The 21,680-nt window shown below is 39.2% G+C and overlaps 1 protein-coding gene across 11 annotated transcripts in view; it reads right to left on the bottom strand.

Moving 5' to 3' along the window:
- The window catches only part of GRB14 (growth factor receptor bound protein 14), a 124,856-nt gene extending 104,784 nt beyond the window's left edge, over window positions 1-20,072 (bottom strand). For 3 of the 11 annotated variants that reach the window (XM_027129632.1, XM_027129674.1, XM_027129691.1), the window contains exons 1-2: window positions 19,332-19,683; window positions 17,938-18,070 (exon numbers count right to left, since the gene is read on the bottom strand). In XM_027129632.1, the coding sequence (XP_026985433.1) occupies window positions 17,938-18,070; window positions 19,332-19,522 (324 nt within the window). In that variant the 5' untranslated portion in view covers window positions 19,523-19,683. Of the gene's footprint in view, window positions 1-17,937; window positions 18,071-19,331 lie in introns of all 11 variants that reach the window. The other 8 variants (XM_027129616.1, XM_027129628.1, XM_027129635.1 and 5 more) reach the window with 6 other exon arrangements.
- Between the last annotated feature and the right edge of the window lie 1,608 nt (window positions 20,073-21,680).

Here is a 21,680-nt window from a genome sequence, read left to right as displayed (position 1 = left end):
GGAAAGGGCTGGTGACAGGATTAGAAAGGTGGTCCACCTATGTAGTACCCCAAGAGCCCTATTAAAATCAGTATGCGAAGAATGATGGAGATCTGAGGAATGGTTTAAGAGAAGAATGAAATTATCTGATTTGCCCTTTAAAACCATCACTTCACTATAAAAAAGAGAACTCGATACATGATCAAAGAAATGCTAAAATGCTTTGGGAAGTCAGAGGTGGTTAATAAATGGTATTTGTTTGAGTAGATACCCATTTGGAAAAAAATTAGAATCCTATCATTCATAAAAACAAGTCATGCTGTGTTAAAGACTCAAGTATGAGAAGTAAAATGTTAAAATGACTAGATGAAAATATGTTCATGACACAGAAGGAGGAAAAATTTATTAAGTAAGATGGACACAAGTACAAAACTAGATTTAACTAAATTAAGACAAAAATATTTTATTTCACAAGACAGTGTAAACAAAGTTAAGACAAGCCACAATTACTGAGAAAAGATTACTGTAATGTTTCTAATTACAAAAAGATTAGTATCCATACTATGTAAAGGACTCTTACAAATTAATAAGAAAGACAAACACAATAGAAAAATATAGATAATTCACAAAGAAGAAATATGAATGGCCAGAAGCAAGCGAAAAGATGCTCAACCTTACGAGTAGTCAAGCTAAAGCAAATTAATGCCATAATTAAATTTCATTACACTCATCACATTGGCAAAAACTTTAAAATCTGAAAGTGCTGTTGATGAGAAAGTGTGGAAATGGAGACACATGTAGTGCTGGTGGGTACAACCACTTGGAGAACAATTTGGCAATATCTAGTAAAACTGGTCGTGTACCTGCTCTAAAGGCAAATAATCCCACTTATAAATACATACAGTAGAGAAGCCCTTACACTTTGGTGTGTTTTTTAATGATAGAAATTAATAAGATTCTCGATTTTCTTCCATGGGGAAAGGATAAATAAATTGTAATATATACTTACAATGAAATAAAATAAACTAGATCTACGTTTACTGACATGGATTAATCAAAATTGTTGAATGAAACAGCAAGTTGCAGAGATATACATTCAATATACATTTTTACATAAATCACTAAAACACAGTACGGTGCTATATATTGCAAAAGTATAAAAACATGGAAGGAAAGGATACTCACCAACCTCAGAACAGTGGTTCCCTCATAGCAGGGGGAAAGGAGAGACAAAACAAGCTTGAGAACAAAGGAACAAAGAGGGGCGCTACCATGTATGAGCAACCTCCTGTTTCTTCAAAAGAAAAAATATGAAATTCTCTACATGTTTGGAATTATTCCACGGTTGAAAGCATATTATTACATGCTACAACATGGGTGAACTTCGAAAACATGCTAAGTGAAAGAAACCAGACACAAAAGGTTATGTATTATATGATTCCATTTCTATGAAATATCTAGAATTAGCTAAATGCATAGAGACAGGAAGCAAATTAATGGTTGCCAGGGGCTGGGGGAAGGCAGGGGTAGGGAGTGACTAATGGATACAGGCTTTCTATTTGGGGTGATGGAATTAAATAAAGGTAACTGTTGCACAACACTGTAAAAGTAACTGTAAAAGTACTAAATGCCACTGAATTGTATGCTTTAAAATGATTAATTTTATGTTACATGAATGTTAGCTCCTCAATTAAAAAAAAATTGTTTTAAGCATGTTACACTTCTAGGAGTAGAACAAGACTAAAAACAGAGTAATCAGTGAGGAGACTCTCAAAGTAATTATGAGATGATTCAGTCTGAACTCTGACAATGGCAGAGAGGTTGTAAAAAATGGATACATTCAACAGTTGTTTTTCCAAGAGGACTTTGTAACCAATTGAATGAGGAGACAGAGGAATAGAGAGCAGCCAAAAGAGAACCAAGGTTTCTGATTTTCTAGTGTAATTAGAGAGCATGCCGTTCCCAATGAAGGGCAACACAGGAGAAGAAGTTTTAGAGGAAAAGTATTAATTCGGTTTGGAATATGCTGAGCGTGCGATGTCTATGGACTGTACAAATGAAGATATTTTGCAAGCAGCCCAGGATAACCTAGTCTAGACTTATATGTAGACTGTAATTGAGGCCATGGGATTAGATGAGATCATTCTGGCAGTAAAATGAAAATAAAATGAAAACAAAAAGCTGTAGCATAAAACCCTAAGGAACACCAACACTAAGATCCTCCAACAGAGACCTATAAGAAGTAGAAGCCAAGGGAATGTTTCAAGAAGGAAAGAGTAGTTAAAAATGCCCCAAACTGCTGAGATATCAAGCACTGAAGTAGGTCTTCAGGAATATGGTGGTCTTTAGAGATTTTAGTGAGAGCAATTTCCAGCCAAGCTGCAGGAAAGCCGAGTAGGAAAAACTCTTCAACTGTTTAATAACCCAATATCCTCGATATTAATGATATAGGTACCAATAAAATCAGAGAAGCTTTAGCAAGAAAGAAGAACTGAGACGGAAATGAGAGATGATAACCTATCCTCCTGAGGATTACAAAAAGCCACTTCCCACAGACCTGAAAACCACACTAGTGTTTCTCAAATTTTTCCATCAGAACTACCAAAAATGCAAAAGAAAGTCATTACACAGCCCTTGCCATCTCAGGGTAGGCAGTAACTCTAAGGTATATAATTTGTCCTTAAAAATCCATGTAAATTATGCATTCTATTCATAAAAACAGGAATGCTTACTTTAATATAAAACTGTTTTCTCCTATTTTCAATTAAAATGATTGTTCTAGAAAAGTGTTCCGTGTTTATTGTGCAACTTCCCATATGGCCCTCCCACAATCCTCACACACCCCATATGCATATACACGCCATATACTCCCACTTTGAGAAACATGGAGGAGGTGCTTCATTCCACAAGAGTGACGTCCTCTGGAAATCTCTGCAGAAAGCATCTGCCAGAGCATAAGGCCCGTGAACTGCAACATGACCTGTAAACATTTCTTCCTTTCATTTTTCTTAAAACTATCTTCTTTAACCTTCAAAGTATCTTTCAGATTTCATGGAATTGGATGGCTACATCCATGTTGAGGGGACTTTAATTATACCACCTCCTCATCTTTCTTGACTAAAAAGTCCTAATTTATCAAGTACTCTTTACATGGAGGTTGACCCAATACTTTCAAATCACTTTTCTCTAAACCTTTCCCATACATTTCCCAAGGTATAGACATGGTTTGGTAAAGGGGCCCTTATGCCTTTGAGACAAAGACAGGTTCAGCCTAAATGAGGTCATGAAAACAAAACATCAAGTTCCCAGTGCCCTAAGAGTCTAAGCCAATGACCTACAGAGTGTTCCAGCTGATCTTAATTTCCCTGGCACAGCACAGTAAGAGTACTGTAATATAATGCAAAATGTTTCTAAAGAGAAACTAGATACTGGCCCGAGTCTTGCCAATACACAGTTAAATAATATGAAAGTACCCCTTTCATCTGAATACTGGCTTCACACGCATGTGTCATCCTTCCCAAGAATGAAAGTAATCTTCCACTGTGAATGTGGGTTGATTGAAAAGCTTTTACTGGGCTTAGTCCCATAAAGCATACATGCTTTTTAACTGGCACTCCTGGGCTGGTAAGACTGAAAACCCTTATAAGGAGACCAAAGAGGCAAAGAACAGTATTTATTCTAAGCAGGGGTTATCCAAATTCAGAATGTGCTAATAGTGGTAAATCAATACTCAAATGTTTATCCTGATGAGGATCTCTTTTAACATCTAGCAATGTCAGACTTCTCCCAGTAACTAAACTAAATTCACATTCCCAAGTTTCCTTCCAACTCTTTATCATTTATATTAAACTATCAGTACATTCTCAAATATTCCCTCATTCCTTCCCTTAATAATAACTACTTCCTCTGCTCCTTCCCCATGCATTAATTCATTCATTTATTCTTTCATTCAGTAAAATTTACTGAGGGCCTATTAAATGCCAGGCATTGCTCTATCTGGTGGAGATTGAGTAGTATATAAAACAAAGTCCCTGCCCTCACAGGGCTCATGTTCTCGTGGGAAAAGGCAATGGAAGAATAAACAGATACATGTGTGAACATGTAATAGGCCAGATTACAGTAAGTGCTAGAGAGAAAAACTAAGCTGAGTCAGGGAGAAAAGAGTGCAGAGGTAGCAGAAGGCAATGACAATCTTTGAACTCCATCTGAGCTAAAAATAGTTTCTAATGACCCATCATCCAGTAAATCAACTAAGGTTTCTTACAATGTAACTGAAAACAATGAATGTAAACCACCTGACTTGGAAAAGATTTGTTACCCAATCGTATTCATTCATTTTCTCAATTTCTGGATAATTTATCAACAAGGCTTTACCATTAACAATATGGTACTCTTTCACTTAAATATACTTTGTTCAAAGTAAAACACTCAGAAAAATATGAGGGAAAAGTGTTAATTTTAACACACTTTGGCTAAACCAACATACTGATGAGGGTTTTGCATTATTTCCAATTTTCTTAATAAAATGCTTTTGTCTTATAATGTGCTTTAAATGCATTTTCATCAAAAGTTTAGGGATGTATACTATCTACAGTACCCAAGACATGGAAGCAACCAACAGATGAATGGATAAAGAAGATGTGATATGTATATAGAAATGGAATATTACTCAGCCATAAAAAGAATGAAATAATGCCATTTGCAGCAACATGGGCGGACCTAGAGATTATCATACTAAGTGAAGTACGCCAGATACAGAAAGACAAATATCATATGATATCACTTATTTGTGGAATCTAAAATACGATACAAATGAACTTATCCACAAAACAGAAACAGACTCACAGACATAGAAACAAACTTACAGTTACCAAAGGGAAAAGGGAATAGGGGAGGGATAAATTAGGAGTTTGGGATTAGCAGGTACAAACTACTATATACTCAGTAACCTGTAATAAGCCATAGTGGAAAAGGATATGAAAAAATATATACATATATATAAAACTGAATCACTTTGCTGTACACCAGAAACTAACACAACATTGTAAATCAACTATACTTCAATAAAAATATTTTTGTAATCCTTCTAAGTTAAACATTAAAAAAAAAGTTTAGGACTGTAAATTTAGTTCATTCAGTTTAAGAAAAATGTCAACCATATAATTGGAAAAGTTAGTCCTCACTCTCAAATCAATCAGCCAAATCAGATTAATGTTCTATCAAATAGAGTCCAACTTTACTTTTCAATTCAAACAGAGTTATCAATAAGCATTCTGAGAAAAAATATTTTGAAGACCACTAAAAATTCATTATGGAATACATCTTTTAAAAGAAAGAGCTGAAAGCTCTCAAAATTAAAATAATACAGAATTAAGAGTTCTGAGGAGTATGACAAAGTGCTAGGAAGGCCATAGAGTTCCTTTGGCAATTGTGTAAGTGTACATTTCTACCTTGATTTTCAGCTTTTGGATATAATTTTTAACAATTAAGTATAAAATTAGAAACAGCTTCATTAATTGTAGTATTCATCATGATAAAATTTTCTTATGGTTTTAATGAAAGCAAATGGTATATACTTTTAAAAATTAGTCTAGCAGCTAGTATATTTTATTAATAGAAAGTGGAAAATATTAATATATTTTATGATAAAATAGGATGGGAACTGACTGGAATTCATATTTCATTATATGATTTGATAAAACAGGACAATATTAAGACACAAGATCTGAAAGAAATTATGTACAAATTATATCCTTGAGTTTTATCCAATTTATCTTCAAAAATTTGGTAGTCTCAAACAGGATTTCTGTTACATTTAAAATAATCCAAACTACTATTGTAGATGCTGCAGCACACTGTCCAAGCCTGCCCCCTTCAGGAGTGAAGCACTAATTCTCCCAGCTTTTAGTGTGTCAGTCACTAAGACCCAGCTAAGTCCTCCCTGCCTGCCATTGCTCTCAGCTGAAGAGAGCCACCATGCCCAAGATCAGGTCCTTGCAGGGCAGCCCAGCCTCTGTGCCCTAATTCTGAACAATTCTGTAAGGCCATCCCAGCTTGAGCTCCTAGGGGATCAGCTGATGGCTCTTGTGGCTGCACTGCAGCCCAACTTGTCCCTGTGTCCATCCCGTAGGCATTGTTTGCAAGGGCTCTGAGCCCCAGTAAACTTCCTGCAGGCAAACCTAGGCTCCAAGTCAGCTTCCCAGAGAACTTCCCTCACCCACAGCACTAACCTATATATAACATCAGATGTTTGTAGGTGCACTTTTTTTTCAGCTGTGGATGTGTCTCAAGTGGTGAGAAGAGTGGAAAATACATCACAAAAGGCCATTTTCAGCATTCAGTGTTTCCCACTGGTGCGCTACTTGCTTTGTTCTTAGGAAACTGTCCCTCAAAGGCTACATATGTTTGACAACAGTCAGTAGAGGGAAGAACTGAAGTCAGTAAATGAAAATTGAAAAATGAAAAATGAAAATTGTCATTACTCCCATCACATCATCATATATCTGAATTCAGAATGTTTCAGCACTAGCCAAAATCCTTATTTCTAACTACGTCTTCCCTTAACAGAAATATAAGGCATAAAAAGACAGGAACCCCTTCTGATTCATGGTACTTTGATTAATCATTAAAGGAAGCCTTCCCTGTGTGTGATGCCCTAGAGGTTTACATGCCCCGGGGTAACGCACCAAGTGAGAAGGTTACTATGAACACAGGTGGGTTTTAGGACAAAGTACAAAAGGAAGATGAGGATCTGAAAACTGGTTATCTTAAATCTTTGAGTTTGCAAATCTCTTGGAAAGCTTCATGTATATCCATGGTGTATATGTCTCCCCATTTCTACAGCATGAGCACTGGCCTAAATCATTTACCAATGACATTAACAGGTAACAATTAAAACATTTGCTAACATCTACTCCTTGCTCTAAGAGACCCCGTATTATAAACACAATTGATATTCCACTTAATTTTTTCTAACTGTGTGGATTTTTAACACTATACGCTGGAAGTATAACAATTCACCATGCTCTTTTCACTTACAATTCCATTAGATAAGAATAATGATTAAAATCAGAAATATATCCGTTAATGTCATTGCACATGATCAAAATTTCCTATGCGTGTAACGGAAGCAAAAGACATATACTGCTAAAATCTCACTGGTCCAGGAGCCTAGTATATAACTTTGTTTTTGTTAATAGAATCTTTTCACAAAATTAGAAATATGTTTTAAAATTTGATGAAGAGGAGGAAGATGATTAATCATGATTAGAATAAATATGTCAAAGTATAATTTGTTAAACTGGTTTTAACTACTTATCTTCATTAATCCATTTACTCATTAATTCTTTTAAGGAAAGAACCCAAGAACAACAAAACCAAAGTATTTTATTTGGAAAGAAAAACAGTAATTAGAGCAAATAAATAAATGAGACAATTCAGATTATGGTAAGTACAACCAAGGAAATATACTAGGAAATGTGATAGGATGGAAAAAAAAAACAAAACTGTGTAGAGGGATACTTTAGTCAAAAAAGGCCTCCTTGATGAGATGATCTTATGCTGATATCTAAAGAATAAAGAAGAGTCAGCTTTGTAAAGAACCAGGAAAAAAGGTTCCAGATGGAGGAAACAGCCAAGCTCAAGGCTCTGAGGTAGAAAAAAGCTTGCCAAGTTCACATTCAGGTAGGACTGTCCCTCTACTGTGGCTGGAGTATAACGAATAAAGAGTAGAATGCAAGTACAGTTTAACACACAGACAGAAGCCAAACCACATAGAATCCTGTAGGCCAAGGTAGAATTTTGAATTTTATCCTAAGCTATCAAAAAGTTTTCAACTAGGGAGTGAGATAATGTGATCAACATTTCTAAAAGTGCATTTCTAGCAAGTGTATGGAAAATGAACCAAAATAAGCTAAAGTGTCAATAGAAGCAAGGAGGCCATTTATAAGGTGCCTAAATGTCAGAAGACAGTAGCTCAAGTTGGGATGGTAGCAGTGGAGACAGAGAGAAGTTTATGGATTCAAGTATATTGTGATGAAAGATGTAGCAGTACTTGACAGAAGGCCAGAAAGAGGACTCCTTGGTTTTTGGCTTGAGTGATCAAGTGGGTGACTTGAGCCATCAAATGGATGACTTGAGCAAGAGTTTTTTAGAGAAGGACTTAGAAGCTATAACTACCTCAAACCCTGTAAGCCAAGCACAACCAGGTGCATACTGAACCTATGCCAGCCTCCGATGTTCATATCTAATCTCATACCCTTATTTCTAAGTTTAAATACAGTTTCACCACCCAACCTGGCCCCTCCCAGATACAATACTTTTTCTGACTCTCTATTATTTGGACCTAGACTTCGATGCACAATTTCGAGTTTAACTAGCCCCTTCCTGCCCACATCATCTCCATAAAGGTGGCTCCTGTGCACCTTGCCCCATGGCACCCAAATGTTCTCTTCATCAATGGAGGTGTGGTAACCACGTGAGAAGATCTGAACAAAGACTGAGAGGGAACTGCTGGGGCCAATGGGACCAAAAAAGCCTCCCGTCTACTACGGAATCATTAGTACTTCAAGAGTCATTAGAATCACTTGCTTTAGGAATAGAATAAAATTGTAGCACTCTCAGGCCCAGAAAGTGTGGTTAATAGGCTCATATCACATCACTCAGCAGCGGCAGGACCAAATTAAAAACTAAGTTTGTGGATTCCTAGTCCAATATCTTTCAATTACATCATATGGCCCCACATCTTTCCATAGAAACTGTATTAAAAAACTAGCACACAGGATGTTGTAAATCTACCATCTGGGGGAGCTATCGTGGGTTAAAAAAAACTTTTACTGCCTGCCCTAACAACCTAACCACCACATCTAACATTACATCTATGGAAAAATACATGTGAGTCAACAACCAACTTAAAAAGGATCTTTTGGAATAGACAGAACCGTTTGTAAACTAGTTAAGAATGTTAATCCTCCCGTTTGTGTTTATTTTCTCTGTGGCTTTGAAAACTACTCAATGAGTGGAAGCAAAGGGGAGGACAAGAAGTAAAAGATGCTCTCCCTATGTCAGCTCACCCATTTGTCTTCTAAACTGATTCTGGAAGCCTCCCTTCCACTCCCTTTCATTGGCAAAGACTTGTGGCCATTTCCTAGGTTCTCCATTGAGCCATCCCTTACCTAGAGTACCAAAAGGACAATTCCCAAGTCTGCTTATCCTTACTCAAATCAGTGTATACTTATACAATGGAGTTTATTACTGTGCCATATAAGCTGACATGATTCAAAGCAACAACCATAAAACTGCAGAAAGCTTTTTTATATTAAGATCCACATTTATATTGAACCATGAATGACTCCAATTTTCCTTCTCCTGATAGAACATAATATATGCCCCTAGGGAAAAACCAACCAGAAGCTGAGCTTTCAAAGAAGTAGAAAATAAAAGTTATGTTGCAGATAAAGGTTGGACTGCAAGTGTATCCTGCAAATTAACTAAAAATTAGAGGCAACCTTCAAACTGGAAGTAAAACCTTGATGAGCAGAAGATCTGCTAGGCGATTTAAGTTTTAAAATAGGAAGAGACAGCTGTCTCTGTTACAGACAAAGGTAACTAGCATGAAGTAGGGAGGATCCTGAGTTGATAGCTCCTGTCATCAGAGGCTAAGGGACCTCAATAAGATGCAGGCTCAGGACAAGGACCAAGGAAGATGACCATCACTGTAGGGTGGCATCAACTGAAACCACTGTCAAATAAATGCCCTTCACGTGAATTAAATGCTTTGAGGCAAAGGAGTTGGATACTGTGAATTGTGGAGGCTAAGTCAGCCAAATTAATCAGTGGGTTACCATGTATCATTCATATATTATAAGAATTTGTTTATATGTCAACTGTTTTTTGCTTCAGCTTTTTTTCCCTAGGCTACTAGTTGTCCATTGTTTCCTCCCCACCTCCATACATCATACCTACTGAACTCGCACTTCCTACTCACAGAATTTGTTCCATTACGCTTGCTGAGTGAGCATCGGTCCAGGTCCCTGTGTCCCCTTGGCCAAAGCTGACTGAATAAGAGTGGAACACACGGGGCTAACAGCTCTCTCCAAAGACAGATTCCAGTCAGTTAGCACATGCTAAACCAGTAATAGGAGGAGATATTTATTCCAATCGGGGTGGCCACTGGGGGCCACAGGCAGTGATATGCAATCAAGACAAGCAAGACTGTAGAGAAATGTCAGAGGATGAAATGGATTTAGAGAAAGAAGCAGAGACTATGTGCTGTTTTTATGGGAAAACAAAAGAGAGACAGTGGAGAAAGTGTCTTATATTTTCTGCAAATATATGAAATTTACGTTTCATTTTACGTTATATAGGATTTTGTAAAATGGCCAAGGGGACCTAAATACAATTGATATGCTGTTTACATAAATTTAAATTGCCAAAGACCTAATTTAAAAAGATTTTGAAACATAACCAGCTTGTAATTTGAGGATTTCATGTATCATTCCAACTAAGACAATTTGATTATGAATGATTTTAAATGATACCAAGGAATTTTTATTTTTGTTAGGGAATAATGGCATGTTGGTTAAATGAAAAAATGTACTTTTCAGCAATGCATACAAAACTAGGTAGGGATTCAGTGACAGGATGTCCAGGTTTTACTTTTTTTTAAGTAATTTATTTATTGTACTTCAACAAATACAATAAAAATTTCAAAAAGGAATAGATGAAGTAAATGAGACAAAATCTTGATAAATGCTGAATCTGGAAAATGAGAATATGAGGGCATAGTTCATTGCTTTCTACTTCTGTGTATATTGGAGAAATGAGTATTTGAGTTTGGATAATGCAGCAGCCACACAAGAACCACACATACAAGTTTCGCACGGTACAAATTAAGATCGTTACTGACATCATGAAGGAATGACATCAGAGGCCGTTTAATTTGGGGACAGAGATGAACTTATTTTTTGACAGTACCTGACATGTGAGATGAAAATGAAATCAAAGGCAGAGCATGTGGAAAATAATTTCTTAATTATTTGGAAGATAGTTTTTACTTTCCTGAGATATACAAAAAGGTTTAACTCAATACGGAATAAACCAAAACCAGTGTGGTGAGGGGCAAACACATTCGGAAATGACATTCTTTTTTATCTCCCTTTGTCTAAACTGTGGAAGCATGGGCAAATCACTTCCTGTTTATGTACTTAAAAAAAATAATCTTAAAATGTGGATGACAGACCCACTTCCTGGCTTTAGTGTGACTGTGGACTGTAAACTAAACACAAAATCTGGTTATTAATAAAACTAATAAACCTTACTTGTTGATAGATCAATTATTTGATAGATTTTTCATATCAATTTTAGGGAGAAGAAGGAAGAAAGTTAGAGGGAAAAAACACAAAGAGACAGTTATATTTGAGGAAGGGAAAAAAAAAAACAAGAATCCAGGTCCTTAGGTGGAAATTATCAAATGGCATTTGTTGCCTCTGCTTTTGTATTATGGGCAGAGTTGTAACTAACAACAATTGATATAGGTTTATTACTGTGCTACTCTTATGGTTCTCAATTTCTGTGGAAATTGTACCTTCCTAAGAAAGGGCCGTCAAAGCCTCAAGAAATCCAATTTTCATACCTCAACAAAATAAAGGCCATATATGACAAACCCACAGCCAACATCATTCTCAATGGTGAAAAACTGAAACCATTTCCTCTAAGATCAGGAACATGACAAGGCTGTGCACTCTCACCACTATTATTCAACATAGTTTTAGAAGTTTTAGCCACAGCAATCAAAGAAGAAAAAGAAATAAAAGGAATCCAAATTGGAAAAGAAGTAAAGCTGTCACTGTTTGCAGATGACATGATACTATACATAGAGAATCCTAAAGATGCTACCAGAAAACTACTAGAGCTAATCTATGAATTTGGTAAAGTAGCAGGATACAAAATTAATGCACAGAAATCTCTTGCATTCCTATACACTAATGATGAAAACACTGAAAGAGAAATTAAGGAAACACTACCATTTACCACTGCAACAAAAAGAATAAAATACCTAGGAATAAACCTACCTAAGGAGACAAAAGACCTGTATGCAGAAAACTAGAAGACACTGATGAAAGAAATTAAAGATGATACAAACAGATGGAGAGATACACCATGTTCTTGGATTGGAAGAATCAACATTGTGAAAATGACTATACTACCCAAAGCAATCTACAGATTCAATGCAATCCCTATCAAACTACCAATGGCATTTTTCACAGAACTAGAGCAAAAAATTTCACAATTTGTATGGAAACACAAAAGACCCCGAATAGCCAAAGAAATCTTGAGAAAGAAAAATGGCGCTGCAGGAATCAGGCTCCTGGACTTCAGACTATACTACAAAGCTACAGTAATCAAGACAGTATGGTACTGGCCCAAAAACAGAAAGATAGATCAATGGAACAGGATAGAAAGCCCAGAGATAAACCCACACACATATGGTCACCTTATTTTTGATAAAGGAGGCAAGATTACACAATGGAGAAAAGACAGCCTTTTCAATAAGTGATGCTGGGAAAACTGGACAGCTACATGTAAAAGAATGAAATTAGAACACTCCCTAACACCATACACAAAAATAAACTCAAAATGGATTAAAGACCTAAATGTAAGACCAGACACTATCAAACTCTGAGAGGAAAACATAGGCATAAGACATAAGTCACAGCAAGATCCTTTTTGACCCACCTCCTAGAGAAATGGAAATAAAACAAAAATAAACAAATGGGACGTAATGAAACTTAAAAGCTTTTACACAGCAAAGGAAACCATAAACAAGATGAAAAGACAACCCTCAGAATGGGAGAAAATATTTGCAAATGAAGCAACTGACAAAGGATTAATCTCCAAAATTTACAAGCAGCTCATGCAGCTTGTAATCAAAACAACAAACAACCCAATCCAAAAATGGGCAGAAGATCTAAACAGACATTTCTCCAAAGAAGATACACAGATTGCCAACAAACACATGAAAGGATGCTCAACATCACTAAACATTAGAGAAATGCAAATCAAAACTACAATGAGGGGGCTTCCCTGGTGGCTCAGTGGTTGAGAGTCTGCCTGCCAATGCAGGGGATGCGGGTTCGTGCCCCAGTCCGGGAGGATCCCACATGCCACGGAGCAGCTGGGCCCGTGAGCCATGGCCACTAAGCCTGCGCGTCCGGACCCTGTGCTCCGCAGTGGGAGAGGCCACAGCAGTGAGAGGCCCGCGTACAGAAAAAAAAAAAAAAAAAAAAACTACAATGAGGTATCACCTCACACTAGTCAGAATGCCCATCATCGAAAAATCTACAAACAATAAATGCTGGAGAGGGTGTGGAGAAAAGGGAACACTGTTGCACTGTTAGTGGGAATGTAAATTGATACAGCCACTATGGAGAACAGTATGGAGGTTCCTTAACAAGCTAATAATAGAAATACCATACAACCCAGCAATCCCACTACTGGGCATATACCCTAAGAAAACCATAATTCAAAAGAGTCAAGTACCACAATGTTCATTGAAGCTCTATTTACAATAGCCAGGACATGGAAGCAACCTAAGTGTCCATCGACAGATGAATGGATAAAGAAGATGTGGCATATATATACAATGGAATATTACTCAGCCATAAAAAGAAACGAAACTGAGTTACTTGTAGTGAGGTGGATGGACCTAGAGTCTGTCATACAGAGTGAAGTAAGTCAGAAAGAAAAAAACAAATGCCGTATGCTAACACATATATATGGAATCTAAAAAAAAAAAAATGGTTCTGAAGAAACTAGGGGCAGGACAGGAATAAAGACACAGATGTAGAGAATGGACTTGAGGACATGAGGAGGGAGAAGGGTAAGCTGGGACAAAGTGAGAGAGTGGCATGGACATATATACACTAACAAATGTAAAACAGATAGCTAGTTGGAAGCAGACGCATAGCATAGGGAGATCAGCTCGGTGCTTTGTGACCACCTAGAGGGGTGGGATAGGGAGGGTAGGAGGGAGACGCAAGAGGGAGGAGATATGGGGATATATGTATACATATAGCTGATTCACTTTGTTATACAGCAGAAACTAACACAACATTGTAAAGCAATTATACTCCAGTAAAGATGTTAAAAATAAATAAGTCATGGGGATGTAATGCATGGAGACTATAGTTAATAATACTATATTGTAGTATTGTATACTATATATACTGTATATATTGTATATTGTATACTGTATATATTGTATACTATATTGTATAATAATACTATATTGTATATTTGAAAGTTGCTAAAAGAGTAGATCTTAAAAGTTCTCATCACCAGAAAAAAAAATTTGTAACTATGTATGGATAGATGTTAACTAGACTTATTGTGATCGTTTCAGAATATATACAAATATCAAATCATTATCTTGTACACCTGAAATTAATATAATGTTATATCTCACTTTATATATCTCAATTTAAAAATAATTTTAATAGAAAATTTAAAAATTAAAAAAAAAAAGAAATCTGATTTTCAGGTCCTAGCTGTGACACCATCAGCCACATAGCATTTCTTAGCCTCAACTTACTCATCTGTAAAAGAAGAGTGCTTCACCTAGATCATCTCAAAGATCTCTTCCAGCTTGAACATTCCATGACACACTGTTTTTCACAGGTGATTTTTTATCTTTAAAATCTTCAGTAGTTTTATTTTGAATTAGTTATCCTACATAAATCCTGGAAAGCAATTAAGCAGAGCTACCACACAAACTGAGTCCAAGCACAAAAATAACCTGGGGGGAGACAAACTCGAGAAAAGAACTAATTCTTTTGCAAGGGGCAAATATATCTTATTCTTTCCCCTTCTTCAAATAATAAGTGCTAAAGCATGATTTCCTGGTAAATTTCAATCTGAAATAGAAAAAAAAGTAAGACACCTAAATTCATAAGTTAAGTCACTTTTCATATAAAGTTGAAATTGCAGGTAACTTTTCTGAACCATGTATATGGAGCATACACTTTAAATCTGCTTCATTGATAAACACAAAGAAATATGCTTTAAAAATACATCTGGCCAGTACTATTAAAAAAAAGTGGGGAGAGGGAATAAAGAATCCAGATTTTAGCTCAATCTAGTTCTTATTTTAAAATAAAAATACTGCAAGCATACAGTATTGTATACTTTGAGACATTTTATTTGCAAAAAGAGATAAAGCATATCCTATTTGCAGCTTCAATGCATTTTACCACTCATGCATTATGGAGACATCTCAAATTGTAAAAAAAAAAAAAATATTTATGGCCTGTAAAATGATTTTTGACTGTGGTTTTGAAAGGCCACATGAAATTTAACGTTTCCAGTCTGGATTCTTTCAAACTTTCTGGTCATTTATTTATAAGTAACAAGTGCAATTCTTCACTTTTTCTATGGGGAGAAAAGAATTGCTAAAATGACTGGAATGGTTAAACAAAACAAATGAAAGAGAGACTATAAAGAAATGAGACATCGTCTCCTATAATGTTTCAGTCATAAATAATAGTCAATAGAAACCTAGCACATATAGTCATTTACCTCATCTCAACCAAAGGTCAGAGATAATTGGGCCTGAAATATCATCTTGTAAAAGGGTAATCTGTGTCACAAAGACACTGAGCTTGGGAGAATTACTGACAGAGTCATTAAAGGATCAGTTCTAAATGCAAAGTCCAGGTGGGGAAAAGGGAACATAAAAGAATGCAAAAAGGAACCTTCCTCTTCCCCAACTCTGGGATAACCTTCTCTTCATAGGGACCCCCAACCTTTGGGCCAAGGAAGACAGAGGGAGCAGGAAAGGTACTTCTCAGGTGGAAACATCCCTTTGGGACTGGTCTCCAGGAGTCAGGCCAGAACTCTGCTCCTGCAACAGCACAGCTGTCTGTGTGGGCGCAGTGCTCTCTGAAAAGGTCACCGTGGAAACAGGACACAAGGCCGAAGCAGGAAACTGGTCAGAGTCAAGGGTAGCATAGCACCCTTTTCCCATGTTGCCGATTTGCTAAACCTGATCTGAAGAAATGTTATTCCCCAAGATCAGACGTCTTACTCTAGGCTGATGACTACCCATACTTAGGCCACAACCTTTACTTGACCCTGACACTCACACCCACTCTCTTTCTCGTTTTTCTCCCTCTAGTAACTTAAGCATAAAACATTCTCTCCCTATTCAAAACAAACGCTGCCCCTTGGACACATCTGGTAGATGAGGCATTCTCCCAGTGCTCATTCACAAAATTAAAGTCGGAGTAGACCCTGTCCTCTCTCCTTCCTCTGTTCAACTCCTAAGTCTTAACCCAACCCCGAATCAAAGTCACACCTTGATAAACACCCTTCGAATGGCATTTTTGCCCAGCTCAGTGCCTCAGTGCCTAGGATGGTGCAAGGAACATAGGGAAACAATGTATTAAATCCCCAAATGCCTATTACGCCATCATCAGATATTTCCTTTTCCCATTCTGGATCATAGGGACAGTCCAGAATCGATCTTTTCCACCACCATGACGCACAGACAAATCTATCATCTACATTCCCATCTTATATCTTAACCCCAAAGCCAAGTTCTTAAAAGGCCCAGACATTTCAGCAGGGCTGTTTTTTCCTTGGGCTCTGTCTTTACAGCTCTTGAAAGAGTATCCTCCTTGATCATCTCCCCATCAAAAGTCTCAGTCCCACATACTGAAGGACTTGCCTCCCCCATCAAAGACTCTAATTCAGAACATACCTCTGCTCCAGGAATATTTACTCCCACTTTCTCCAATCCTTATCCAAAAAGCACATGTACCAATTAAACTGCAACCCCCTCCCTCCCCCCCAAAAAACAAGTATATAAGTCTTATTATACCAGACATCCATCAAAATACAACATCCCATGGAATGCTTCTCTACTGTCTCTATTATTACTGTATGTTATCAAGAATTCATCTATTTCCTGGGGCATTTCCTTCATTCCTAAAACTATAAACACACATTATTGAACCCACCACAGGTAGTAAAGTGCTGAAAAAACAAAAGAGAACAACAGATGGGGGAAAATAATTGACTGTCTTCTCCTCTCTGTTCATTATCCCTCTCCTTGTTGCAAGCATCTGACTATTTAAATTTATTGTTTCTACCCTTGCAAGAACAAGGTACATTTTACATAGTGAAGCTTCTCTTTGTTTTGTTGATTCAAAATTGGGAGAAAGCATATTCAAAAGAGATGGGATTATCCTAGGATACACTAATTTTTTTTCAAAAAATGTATAATTGTTTTGGATCTCCCCATAGTTGCTTGGTCCTTGATGTTTAATTTGCTCAAGTCAGTCCCAAAATAGAAACTTGAAAAGAAAGAAAATCATAAAAATTAAGTTCATAAGCTAATCATCACTTATAAGTCGTCTGCCTTCTGCAGCCAGTAGCCTCCAAACTGAGGAATTCGCTGAAATGAAAGAAAACCTGCGGAGTCCAAAACTCCTATTACCTTTCACCACAGTTCACCATTATCACTTTCCTTTAGTAAATAACATTGGCTTGGGTTGAAAAGGTGAAAGATTAAAGAAGGTATTAAAAGAACCAGTCAATCCCCTTCTCACCCCAACACCACTGCCAGCCCTTCCAATTTCTGACTTAAAATCGTTCAGCTGTTATCATATATAACTCTCCCACCTACAATGTGAAGAATAATAGCTCCCAGGCTCTGTACTTTACATATATTCTTTCATTTAACGCATCCCAAAAGTCTGACATGTAAGTTTTAAAGTTCCCATTATACAGATGTGAAAACTGAGACCCTGAAGGAAACTAATGGCTACGAACTATATCAGTCAATAGGGTTATTTAAAATAGGCCATGCTGATACTTTGTTAATAGTGTAAGAGTATCTTAAAGACTAAATGGATGTAGAATTCCTAAGATTTTTGAATTAGAACACTTTTAAATGCATACCTGTTTTTTCCTTGAATTTGCTTTGGGAAACAGGCCTGCTGACAACACAGATGTAAATGGAGAGCAGCATAGCTCAGGAAAAGGGTTTGGAATAGATGGCATTTCCAGAACATCAAGATCTTTCTTTTTTCTCCTACACCAAGAGAACATAGAATGTAATTTACATAAAACAGAATGTAAAATATAATTGCTGTCAGGATTAAAAAGTTAAGGCCAGCATGCACCACTCTGTGACAACACTAGTATTATATAAAGTATATGGCAAAGGTCTGTGGTGTACTTTCTATGGGTCAAAATAAGTTAGTTAATTGATATAAATCAATCTTCTTTTGTATTCCTTTTTTGGGGGCCTTTAAAAAAAAATCACCAGGCCTGGAAACCCCATTTCCAGCACTTCTGATAATTTTCCTGAAGCTGAAATACAGACTACAGAATGATTGATGCAAAAATCATCCTGAGGAGCTAGACATTGTTTTGCATCCACTAAATTGACAAAGTCTATAAACATTTACTGAATTCATCCCTATGCTATTTTACTAATCACTTTTGGAAGTTATGGTTTATTAATTATAGCGGTGGTTCATTGCACTTCAAATTTCATTCACAATGTTGCCCACACACAGTCTGTTGATTTTTCAAGTGCTTATAGATACTAAACTGCAAGGCAGTGTTTTTGAGAAGGTTAAGTGAATAGAACTTGCTAGTGTTAATGTACTCTAGTCCACTGCGGAGTAATTTTAACTTCAGTGAAGTTGAAGCACTTTGAAAATCTGAAGAAGAAAAAAAAAAAAAGCACCACTTAAATGTATGAATATAAAGGACTACAGATTTTTGTATTGTTGCATCCTTTTTCTTTCCTGAAGTATGTGCGAAATTGTGAACTCTACAGGCACTTAGTGCTGAATGCTATGGAGACTGGGAAACCTTTTAAAGCCTCTATTCTTTCCTGCTGAACAGCGAGACTGCTCAAATGTCAATCCGTGCTTTGCCTCTCCAGGGTCGCTGTAAGACTCTATGTGGGAGGTGAACTCATTTATTCTATGATTTTTTAAATATATGAAAGAAAAGGATTTTTTTTTTTTTTAATGCAGGACCACGAAGCAAGAAGGAAGGGGGCTGGCCAGCCTGGGGCTCGGCCTCCTAGTTCACACCGACGGGCAGAGGCGAGAGAGATCCGAAGCTCTCAATGAAACGGTGATGCTATTTATAAGGCGCCGAGAGATCGCAATGTCCTGCTGATCCGGTAGGAGCCAGCTCAAAGGCAATTGTCTTCAGAGAGTTTCACAAACTTGGCCCCGCTCTGGGCACATGGCTCGCCCCCTAGGACCGCCTCCTCACCCCTTCGCCGGCTGCCAACCCAGGACACTCCCCCGCGCCCTCCGAGGGCTGCCTACCTGTCTGCAGCACAGCCGCGGGTCCCGTCCGGAGGGGGCAGGAGCGCCCGCGCGTGCAGCCAGGGTGCCGGCACCAGGTCGCGGGCGTCGCCCCTCCCCTGGGCAGCGCCGCACACCTGGGCGGCCAGCGGCGAGTCCCGGGCAGCCGCCCGACCCGCGGCGCTCTGCCCATCTTGCAGGGAAGTGGTCATTGTCGCCGGCCGGGAAGCTCGGGCGTCATGGGAGACCCGGCGCGTGGGGAGAAGGAGGTCGGGCGGCGGGAGGCGAGGTGCCGGCTCGGCAGCCCGAGCACGCTGCAGGTGCGGTGGCCTCGCCGCCTGCGCTCCGGGCCGGGGCGGCTGAGACGCTCGGCCGGGCGGTAGGCGAGGCGGCGGGGGAGGGGAGGGGGCGGAGGAGGAGGGTGGGGAGAGGGGAGGAGCGGCCGGTGGGTGGGGGCCGCGGGCGGCGGGGCGAGGCGCAGTGGGGGCGGGGAGGGCGCCGGGCGGGCCCCGCTCGGGGTCTGGGGCGCTGGGGGGCGCTGGGGGGCGCTGGCTCGGAGCCCGCGCCACCCGCGCGGGGCCCTGGCTACCGGCGCCCGAGGTCCGGGCCGCCGCCTCCCCAGGTGGGCGCCCGAGCGCGAGGCTGAGCCCGAGGTCGGGGCGGGCCCGCGCCGCGGGAGGTGGGACCCGTGTGAGCCGGCGCTCGCGCAGGGCCGGCCTGGCCGACCGCGGGCGGGGCAGGGGTCTGGGCAGCCCTGACCCCCAGACTCTTTCATTCTTCCTGCTCTGCTGCGTGAGATCACCTAAGCTGTCGCCGGGCCGCCATGACAGGCCCCACCGTGCCTGGAGGCCAGGGGACCAGGGGGCCAGGTTTGTCCCAGTCTTTACCCCCACGTGCCTCTTCTTCCTTCCACTCCGCAGCTAAACACACGGGCGTGGGGAAGGGGTGGACGGGGACCAGGGAGTACAATCAGTGTAGAAAACTACTGAGATGTTTGAGGATTCTTAGTAAGGTATGAGTAAACCTGACGTTATCTTGGGAATTAGAAAAATTATTAATTTTCTTCTGATAAGAGTAGCTCTCATTTGCTGAGTCCCCACTCTGCCTAGTACTGCTCCACCTCACAACAGCCTTATAAATTAGATGTTTACCCCATTTTACAGTCAAGGAAATTGGGGCTCAGTGTCATGGAGTACCTGGTACAACATAGGGCTAGTAATAGTACAGTCAGGCTTCCAACCCAGAAGATTCCATCCTCACCATCCAGACTGTTTGAAGTGGTAATTACATTAGGCTCACCCTCTGAGGTAAGGCAACCCTGCTCTGAATTCTTGGGTAGTAATTCTGTTTCTGCTCTTCTGGAATTGCCCCCATACCACTGCACTATTTGGGATTTTCACGTGTTTCACACGCTCTTTGTTCTTTGACCAAATTAGGTTAACATTCTGTCCCTGGCATCTGTTACACCAGGTTTTCTTAACCTTCACAACCTCTGCCCAGGGAAAGGCAAACACTGCCTCCTGAAGAAACTGGCAAAATCCCCTCCTCCATATCTGTGTGTTCACACACACTCACACACACACACACACACACACAGCCCTTGGCACCAACCACTGCTGACACCCAGAGTTTCCTCACCCCCAGCCTGTGAGAAACCTGGAGTACTCCACTGAGGCAGGAAATCTTTGAGTCAAAGAGCTTACAGAATCCAAGTTCTTCATTTTTCTGATGTCAAAATTAAGACCCAATAAAGAGCAGTACTGGCCTGGGTCACACATTGGGTGTGGTCTGCAGGACACTTTATACAATGCAATGGCTAAGCCCAGTAGTTCCCCTGAGGGATAAAATCAGTACTACTAATCATTATAGCTAACATATTGATGCTGTGTGCCAGGCAAAGCCCTCATTCCCATCCCATTCCCTGAAGTATGGTCTGGATTCCGTATGTGGGTTTTAAGAGAGTTTAATGTAAAAGCATACAGATATGTTGAGGTCATTCCAGCAAAATAAAAAAGAGTCATGTATTTGCAGATAACTTGAGCTAAAGACATAAAGAAGTATACTTTCATCATCATGATCATCATCAATCATTCCTATTTTCATCCAAAAGTCCTGCAGGCAACCATTGCTCCTTTCTAAAAATGATATAGTTTGAGCATTCTAACAGGAAAGTGAATCAGTGGCTGGCGTTTATCCCCTCTCTTTTCTCAACAACTCTTTCTCCTTCTGTCTCTCATACACACACACACACAGAGAAAGAGAGAGACAGAGAGAGAGCAGACAGTCTTTTTTGCCAGAGAAAAGTAGGTGGAAACTGTATCTTTGGAATCACTGGAAATACTATTGCCCAGTAGTATTCCACTTCCCAGC

The sequence above is a fragment of the Aethalodelphis obliquidens genome, unplaced genomic scaffold, assembly GCF_003676395.1.
Source record: "Aethalodelphis obliquidens isolate GAN/ISIS:26980383/991018 unplaced genomic scaffold, ASM367639v1 scaffold2, whole genome shotgun sequence".
NCBI classification, from domain to species: Eukaryota; Metazoa; Chordata; class Mammalia; order Artiodactyla; family Delphinidae; genus Aethalodelphis; species Aethalodelphis obliquidens.
Note: the sequence above shows the minus strand (reverse complement) of the source record. Positions and strands in the feature narration are given on the sequence as shown.